At 57.6% G+C, this 9,072-nt stretch overlaps 4 protein-coding genes across 4 annotated transcripts; all 4 read left to right on the plus strand.

The window, feature by feature from the left end:
• Positions 1-119: 119 nt before the first annotated feature.
• Positions 120-1,799, plus strand: LDBPK_351340 (hypothetical protein, conserved; the record flags this gene model as incomplete). The annotated part of the gene is made up of 1 exon (XM_003864671.1): positions 120-1,799. The coding sequence occupies one exon, from the start codon at positions 120-122 to the stop codon at positions 1,797-1,799; it is 1,680 nt and encodes a 559-aa protein (XP_003864719.1).
• Positions 1,800-2,805: 1,006 nt separating this feature from the next.
• Positions 2,806-3,468, plus strand: LDBPK_351350 (hypothetical protein, conserved; the record flags this gene model as incomplete). The annotated part of the gene is made up of 1 exon (XM_003864672.1): positions 2,806-3,468. One exon carries the CDS (start codon positions 2,806-2,808, stop codon positions 3,466-3,468), a length of 663 nt encoding a protein of 220 aa, XP_003864720.1.
• A 795-nt stretch (positions 3,469-4,263) lies between these two features.
• LDBPK_351360 (hypothetical protein) lies at positions 4,264-5,253 on the plus strand (the record flags this gene model as incomplete). Its single annotated transcript, XM_003864673.1, has 1 exon — positions 4,264-5,253. One exon carries the CDS (start codon positions 4,264-4,266, stop codon positions 5,251-5,253), a length of 990 nt encoding a protein of 329 aa, XP_003864721.1.
• Positions 5,254-7,313: 2,060 nt separating this feature from the next.
• LDBPK_351370 (hypothetical protein, unknown function) lies at positions 7,314-8,663 on the plus strand (the record flags this gene model as incomplete). The annotated part of the gene is made up of 1 exon (XM_003864674.1): positions 7,314-8,663. One exon carries the CDS (start codon positions 7,314-7,316, stop codon positions 8,661-8,663), a length of 1,350 nt encoding a protein of 449 aa, XP_003864722.1.
• Between the last annotated feature and the right edge of the window lie 409 nt (positions 8,664-9,072).

A 9,072-nucleotide genomic window follows, 5' to 3' on the forward strand; every position in this document is an offset into this window, starting at 1 on the left:
GAATCTTGTCAGCTGCGAGGAAACAACAACTGCACCATACTGGCTAGCGACAAACACACACACACACACACATACAAGCAGAGGTGTAGGCCTGCATCAAAGGAAGCACGAAGCCAGCTATGCACCGTACACCGCGGCGGACGCCGCTGTTGGTACTTGTTGTCTTCGTTGCAACTCTGTGCCTCTCGCACGCGTTGGCGGTAGAGGATGTAGGCGAGGATGCCTCGGCGGTGCTGGAGCTCATCTCTGAGGGCTCCACAACCACCTACAAGATACCTGACTCCATGGTAGTGCTGAACAACGCAAACTTCGAGTCTTACCTCTTTCCCAGCAAGCGCGCAACCCCGCGTGCGTTCCTTGTTCTCTGTTACTCGCCGTGGTGTCCTCACTGCAAATCTCTCTTGCCACAGTTTCTGAATGCCAGCATGCAGTTGGATCTAATGAAGGTGCCGCACAGCAACTTCGCGGTGGTCGACGTACAGAAGAACACGGCGGTCTCGGAGTACTTCGACGTGGAGCGCTTCCCCACCCTTTTGTACACCACCGGCAAGGGCAGGCAGTGGCACCTGTACGAAGGCGGCAACACCCAGCAGGGTTTCATGCAGTTCTCGACGTACCTCCAGAACGCCATGGACACCGGGAGCTTTTCGGAGGATGTCACGGATGTGTCACATTTCAATGAGGTCGAGGAGAAGAGCGGCACAACGCGTGTGCCCTGCTACGTCTACGTGCCAGCCACATCCTCCAGTGCGCCTGAAAGCCAGCGCACAGCCCACTGGAGCCACGCCATCGATGGCGCCGCGTCCGTTAGTAACATCCGCTTTGCCGTCATCTACGAGAAGTCGCAGGCGGAGGGCTGGGCGGAGCACGCCAGTGACAAGTATAAAAAAGTGGTGGAGAAGGCGAAGGCGTGCGTGGCGGCGGGGAAGGCCAGCGGCCCAGGCGGTGAGGCTCTGGTTGTCTTCTCCGATCGCTACCGCGAGCCTCACTGCTACTCGGGACCGTGGGTGGAGGAGCGCAGTGTCGCGAGGTCGTCCAAGCACAGGACCCGCCAGGTCGACGCCGATACGCTGACAATGAGCACGTCACTCGAGAACTTTCTGGCCCTGCACGGCTTCCACGCCGTCGAGGACGCGTCGTCGGCCATGTTCGCCACCCTCGCGTACTACCCCAAGAACTACTTGGGTGTAGTTATGACGAATCGCCCAATCGACGACAAGGACATGGACTTTGTGCCAGTGCTGCGCGAGATCACACAGGCCGAAAACGCCGCTCTGGAGAAAAAGCACGGAAGCGACTTGCCAATCGAGGAGGAGATGCGCACCCCTCGCGTTTCATGGTCGTATATCGACGTGGTGGAGTATGAGGTGTGGCGCTCGCGCTACGACATCGAGCTGGATCAGCTGCCGGCTGTCATGATCATCGACACAAAGCGCGACCGCTTCTTCAAGATGCGCACTCATGTGCCGCGCTTTGAGGCAATCAAGATGGACACGCCGTGGAAGGTGGGCGGAGAGCAGCAGCAGCTCATCGCGCAATTCGCTCAGGATGTACTGGCGGATGCGTACAAGGCGCAGAAGCTGTCTGTCGCTGGCGCCGTCGCCGAGTACCTCTCGCACTACCCTGGCTTTGCTTTGATGTACGAAGCGCTCAACTACGAGGACTTCGTGTTCGACATCGTGGTAATGGCGCTTGGTTTCTTTACTTTCTTGTTCTTCCTGGCGATCGTGATGGAGCCGCTCATGGACTGGTACGACGCACGCTCGAAAAAGAAGGCAGATAAGGTCAAGAGGGACTAGGGCTGTCTTGAAGGCACCAGAGTCAGCGAGTCTGCGAGATGGCTTTGACGTCCAAGTAGAGGCGCTCCCTGTACCTTTGTTTTCGCTCGCGGATGCCGAGCGCCGCTGATGTCCTGCGTGCCCGTGCCGTCCACAACCGTATGCTCTTTTCTTGTGTTGTTCAAGTGTATTTCTTCTCGTTATATATTGCCGATTATGCGGTTGTGTTGCACAGCACATTCCCAGCGGACTCACCATCTCACGACTCTCCAGGTCACCTTTTGCTCTCCCTGTCCTTCAATTAGCGATGGTGGTAGCGGCGTCTCCTTTTCCGTCTGCGCGAAACCCTCAGCGACGCAACAGGAGCGCCGGGAGGCGAAAGGGGCAGCCGTGGGATTTAGTGGCCCAGCGGCGTACGGCCAGCTGCTTATGAGCAGCAGGCGTGATGGGGCGGCGATAATGTAGGGTGGCGGGGGAGTAGAGGGGAGTAGAGGGGAGGGGAGGGAGGGGCGGGGGACGGACCTCCGCCTGCGACTCATGCAATGCGTTTGCACGCTTGTAACCCTCCCTCTTTTCCGTTTTTTTTTTTTCGCCTTACTCGTTCGCCTTACTCGATTCCGGTGAGGTCATTAACGTCACCGGGGAGGAGCTTCGCATTGCTGTTCCCGTTTTCTATTTCGGGCATCTCTCCTTCGTTCCAGTACGTGGGTGCATTTATGTGTCTGCGTGTGTGTGTGTGTGCGTGCGCGCCTGTGCGTACGCTTCCGCTTCTTTGAGTCGACGCTCTCATGCTCCTCTGCTTTCCGCCATCTCCTCTTCTTCCTGCCGCCTTTCTTGACTTCCACACCCCCTTGGCCTGACATGCCCACGCACACACGCACGCAAACCCATACGTGCATTTACATACACGAGCAGAAGTCACAACAGGAATGCCTCTTGATCCACGCCTTTATTGATTTCTCAATCGACCACCTGCTCGTCGCTTCTTTATTGTCCTCCCTTTGCCGAGCTCTCCTGTCGGGTAGAGATGCTTCGCCTCTCTCTTCGTCGCTGGTGCGCCGCCGCGGCCAGTGGCTCGTCGACCTCAACGACTCATGGATCGCCGCCAGCGACCATGTTGCCTGACTTCTATGGCAAGAGCTTCTCTGTCTCACCGCGAGCGTGGGCCCAGATCACGCGAAAAAACTCAGAGGAGGGATTTACAAACGATGCGCGCTACCTTCGCCTCGCCATCGACTCGGGCGGCTGCCACGGTTACGTCTACAAGTTTTCCTTTGAAAAGAACGAAGAGTTTAATTGCGAGGGGGATGTGGCTATCGCAGAGGTGGACGTGGTATCGCCCAGCGACGAAGCGTTCACTGGCGCGCAGCCGTCGCCGCGCGTAGTCGTGGACACTCTCAGCGCGTCGAAACTCGAGAACGCAACGCTGGACTACCACAGCGAGCTGAAGGGATCCGCATTTGTGGTGGTGGGCAATGAGTTAGTCGACGAGTCCTGCGCCTGCGCGATGTCCTTCTCTATTAGAAAAAAGACACGTCCGTCGGCGGCGTCATCAAGCGCGCGAGGCGCGTCTTCTGGAGCTGGCGGTGGCCACGGAGGGAGCGGCGCCGCTGCTCCGCCGGCAGGTAGCTCTTTGGCGGCGAATGCGCGTCCGATTTCCCGCCGTTCTGCAACGCGCGCTACCTCATGAAAACGATTTAAATCACGCGTACCTCGAGCGTGTGTGCGTGTGTGCCACCTGCAGAGTTTGTGCATCTTCCTCTCGGGTGTCGATCCCCTCCACCCTCCCCCACGCACAGCGATGCAGGGAGGCGTCAGTGACATCCTTATATTTCGACATGTCTCCGAAACGAAAACACAAACATATAAACACACATACACACTTGTTTTGCGTATTGGGGGCATTCGTACACAGTGCTGAGTTACGTGAAACGACGCCGCTCGCACCTCTCGGTGCGTTATTCCTTCGTTTCCTTTTCTTCGTTATTCACATGATTGCGCACGCACACACACGCACACACACACACACACACGCGCAAGCTGACTCGAGGTTTTGCTCACGTAAGCGTCTGTGTTATGCTGTGCCTACATACGAATGAGAACTCTCTGCCATCCCCGTTGGCGCACAGGCACTTCTCTTGTAGCACTCCAATACTCGAACAACCCTTCCCCTCCTCTTCCTGGCTACTTTGTGCCCCTCGCCCTCCCCTCAACCCACCCCTTATTTCGCTTTCCATTTTGGCCTCTTGCGAAAGACAGCAGATAAGGTGAGGAAGAGCGGTGCTTGTCGAGCCTCTCTGCCCTCTATCCTCTTTAGAAGCAAAGAAACACGTACGTACCCGCGGCGCTAAGGCGGAGCTCACAGTCTCTCCATCGGACAAAACGCACGCCTTTCTCCACTCCTTTTTTTCCCTTCCATAGAGCGTACACATTCATCGTATCACACACACACACACACACACACACACACAGACGTCACGCTGTCATGGCGGACAGCCACTCCACCTCTGCTGCACCGGCAGCGTCGTCGCCGTGCAGCGTGTATCGGCTGAAGCACAACCCGTCGTGGACAAAGTTTGGCATGCATCCAGCAATGCTAGCGGACATCAATGCTCGGTCGGGTCGACCAACATCGCGCCGTGCATCGTCATGCGGTTCTTCCGCGGCGAACTCGGCGGTGCCCTCCGCAAGCGCATCACTTCTGTCTACTGCATCGGCACGACAGCCTGCGTCAAGTGGCAGCTTGGCTGCAGTTGGAGCCCAAGCAGCTTTGCGACACGAACATAAACAAGCGCATGCAGCTTCGCGGTCAATGAGCCTGCGGGCAACTGCCTTCGATGCTAGTGGTATTCGCGGAGTTTCTCAATCGTTGGTTTCCGACAGCGCGTTTTCGACCTCGCGTGCCCGTGGCGGCAGTGACGTGAAGGCACGCGCTCCAGAAAGCGCTTCACTGAGTCAGCCAGCAGCAACGCGTGGAGAATCACCTGCGGCGTCGGCACCGGTGTCGACGACCTTTAGGGACAAGGGCGGCTCTTGCGATCACGGCACCGAGACGCCTCGCACTCCTAACGACACACGTAGCTCTGACTTTACAGATTCGTCATGGAGAGCGGAGACGACTCGCGATCCTTCGCTTCAGCCCTCAGTCCTGCCTCTGCGGGAAGCCTCGTCGTCTCGCGCGAAGGACTCACATCTCATGGGCTCTGCAGCCCTTGTCGAGGTAGCTGGTCCGCTGGACGCCTTGTATGTTCCACTACGTCGACCCGCCCCGCGAGGCTGCGTGGCGACGCGCCAGCACTTTTCGATTTTCGAACGTACGCATTGCCAGGGAGTACCTGTTAGGTCAGCGACGGAGGCTAGAGCAGCGGTAGCTGCTCATAGGGTGGCACACATCGGTCACCGCGGCGTTGTCGGTGGGTCGCCTGAGACAGACACCTACAGGACCACCAACAGTGCCTATGGCCGTGGATGCTGAGGCAAGCAGTAGAAGGCGCGTTGCTACACATTTACGCAGTTGATTGACCCCTCCCTCTCTCGTGCTCTCTTACCTAGTATGAACAGACCACGTTCGTCTCGGTGCCCGCGGTACGCCATAGACACATATGCATATGCACAGGCTCATACACGTGTGCTCCGCCAGGAGGACTTGTTCTCTTGGCACAAGCCGTATTCAATGGATATGAGACCCACTTGCGAGGATCGAAACAAACAACAGAAAAGTGTCAATCAATCAGAGGCGGGCGTCGCAACGCTGCTAGCGCGGGAGACACACGCACGCGCACTCGCCACGTTGGGCACCTCGACACTGGTGCTCAGCTTTCTCATCTTTTACAGCGTTCCCGCGAGAGGCAGTGTAGGTTGGGTCTATCTCCATTGCCTGATGAAGCATTGCCACCCTTTCACGCCCCTCTATCTGCGGCGATGCGCAGAGTCATGTAGGGCGCATCTTGCCCGCACAATTCCCTCCATTTTCACTGCCCACCGTTGCATTTTGCTTCCTTCATACTGCACCATCTTCGACCTGGCGTGCATACAGAGATGCCGATGGCCACACCCACGCCCACACGACCATTTCCGCAAACGACCATCCGTGTATTATCATCGACTCGAAAAGGTGCTTCTTTCTCTGTTTGTTGGGTTCGCTGTCCTGCTCTATCTTCTTGATCCTTCACAGGGCTCACCTTCAACTCTCGCTCTTTCACGCTCTAGGCCTGTGGCTCGTCCATCTTTGCTCCCCTTTTCTTTTTTTTCTTGTTCCCCCTTCCCCTATTCTCCTTTCCCACGTTGGCAGGTGTTTCACACCGCTCGACTTGTTTTCGAACTGCTGAAGAAGTCAAAGAGCAGATCAACCAGAGCGACAGATCTTTTTCTTTTCGGTCTTTCAGTTGTGTGGAAGTCCGGGGTGCTTCCCAGACTAACTTGCCGTCTTTTCTGTCGCCATTTACTTGTGAGCAGCGCCGTCTCTCCTCTCTACGTCTTCGCATCTGTCTCACCGGCGCTTGTGGGGAGACACGCACGTGCAGACGCACACACACGCACACACACGCACACACACATACGCGTATATATGCAGGTCTAGAAACGATTCACTCATACACTTGGCCCCTTTACCATCTCGATACACCCACGCACAAATCGTTCGCAAAGCAACCCCAGGCACAGCGGCAGTGAGACGCAACTTCTCAATTGTAAGCGTTGAAGTTTCCTTCAACGTGGAGCACATACGCACGTGCCTACACAAGCACAGTTATACACATACCTGCACCTGCGCAGAGCAGTGGCAGAAGGTAATAATAATAACGAGTAGTAAGTGCTTTTCATCTTTTTTGCTTTCTCACTCTTCGGCCGCCCCTGTTTCACTTTTCGCGGGACTTCTATCGTTTTCTCGCTCTCTCGGCCTGCCTGTCTGTCCTTCTCTTGTCCGCCTTTCGACCCACCTTTTTTTTTCCATAGCCCCCCTCCCCCCTGCTACCCTCGGTCGAAGGCCAGCCGGGCCTTGAGCACGGCACCTTTGTTATTAGGCTGCTCTCTCGTATTGTTCGGGGGCTTCCCATCTCTTGTGCTGCCTTTTCTTCGTCGGGCTCCTCCTTTCGTTTTGAGTTTTACGACCCCCCTCCCGCCGCTGTTTCGCCCGTTCTGCTCTCCGTGCGGCGGGCGTGGCTTCCTTTTTGAACATCTGTGTGTGTGTGTGTGTGGTTCCTTTTTTCCCTCTCAGCTCGTCTCTCTTTGCTGCCAAAGCTGCTGCCGCTGCAACCATCTTCACCGTTTTCCCTCCCTAGCTCCGTTACCGACGCGACGCTTCACAGCGCGGACTTCCTCAACATCGCGCTTGTGAGACCGATGGAGAGCGGACATGCCGACGCGGGCGCGTCAGGCCAGCGCCACCACAGGTTAGGTACGCTTCGAAGGCTGTTCCACAAGAGCCCGTCCAGTCGCAGCATGACGTCGCAAAGCGATGCGACGTCTCCACTTTCGGTAGGCCGTAGGGGCAGCAGCCTCGGCGCTGCACAGAATCCGGAGGGGTTGGAGGACCACATGCAGAACAGCATCTATGCCGGGACAGACACCTGCATGGACTGCGGCTTCACCCGCGGCAGCAGCGTGTGCTGCCCGGTCACCCGTCGTCACCACGGCACCGATGAGCTTATCGCGTCTGGCAGACATCGCATCAGTCACAGTCGCTTCTCCTCCGCCTCCAAGGGCATCTTTACAAAGGTATGGGGCAAACACCCTATACCGCATGCTCGGCAACCTGCCCATCTCACACGAGTGAACCATGGGGGTATTACGCCGACCGCCGAAGCGCTGCATCCCTTGGCCCTGGGCGCAGAAGATGCCACCGCCGAGGGCACAAACGGGGATTCACGTGAGGCGGACACGCCACGCATCGGCGGTGCGGGTGACCTTGTGAGTTTGAAGAGCGGCATAGAGGACCGCGAAAACGGCGACTCTGCGCATCAGCACAACGGAATCGACGCGCGCGAGGACAGCGGCGGAGTAGATGAGGCTGTCGGCCAGGGGGGCGGCGAGGTGCAGTACTACTGCTACACGGACGAGAAAGGCGACACGTACTGGTACGTGCAGGAGCTGCAGGACTCGATGCAACCGCAGCAACCCGCCGCCGACGCGGAGGCGGCGCACACGAGTTCACAGGCGACCACGTACTACTATGAGTCTCAGACAGGGCAGTATTGGATAGGCGGCTCAGTGCCAGAGGGATCTTACGTGTGCGAGTACGTGGACGAGAACGGTCAGACGGTGTACTACCTCTACACGCCAGAGATGGATGGCGCCCAAGACAACACCGCAGCCACTCCTCAGCTGACGCAGGACACCAACAATGACGGCACGACCTCTACGCCGGCCATCGCGGCTACGGGGTCGCACGTCGCCTCTAAGGAAGCGGTCAACGCCGCTGCGCCGTCTAAGCGAAAGACTCCAGGGGCGTTCTTTGCGGCCATCAAGGGCGTTTTCAAGCCCCACCGCAGCCGCCACACCCGCTACGTAAATGACGACCTCGTTGCCCATGATGGTGACGACGCGGATCCCTCCTTTTTCGTGACAGACTCAGATGTGGAGCCACCAGCCCCGCTGGGGACGGTGATCAGTGAGACTCTCATGACCCCCCGCAATAGTGAGGTGAACCTTTCTGACAATGACGAGGAGGAGTTCCTGGAGATCCTCGACGCGGCAGAGAGAAAACGATTGAGGAATGAGTGCAAGCGCCGCATTAAGGAGCTCGCCGCGAGCGAGAAGAAGGAACGGGAGATCATCATGAAGGAGCGACGCGATGACATGGCGACGCTAGGACGGGAAAAACGTGCGGAGGCATTTGTGCTCCGCAATTTCGAGAGTCTCATCACGAAAAGGCCGAAGCGCGTGTAGCCTATTTAGGGAACATTTTCTTGTCAACGTGTTCATGCCACCACGAGCACGCCCACAAACGTACACACGCATACACAACCACAGCGCACATACCTCTGCTGTACCACGGCTACGTTCTGGCCCTCTAGGACGAAACCATCTGCCGCTGAATCGGGTCACGCGCCTAGCGGGCACTTCATGACCTTCATCGTTCTCTCCTCGGTTACGTGCTGTGCGATGGGCGCGAGATGGACCTGGTTGCATCGCACGCTCTGATCCAGGCGGGACGTGCTCAGGGTCCTGCTCGAGGGCAGAAAGCGGTGGTGCCTGGCGTGCATGTAACAGGGTGTTGTCCAGGCGCATGCCGGATGGGCTCAAGGAAACAGTTGGCCAGCCGCAGGCCAGGGCCCACTGAGACCCCCTTGCACAC

The sequence above is a fragment of the Leishmania donovani genome, chromosome 35 (assembly GCF_000227135.1).
Source record: "Leishmania donovani BPK282A1 complete genome, chromosome 35".
Classification (NCBI taxonomy): Eukaryota; Euglenozoa; class Kinetoplastea; order Trypanosomatida; family Trypanosomatidae; genus Leishmania; species Leishmania donovani.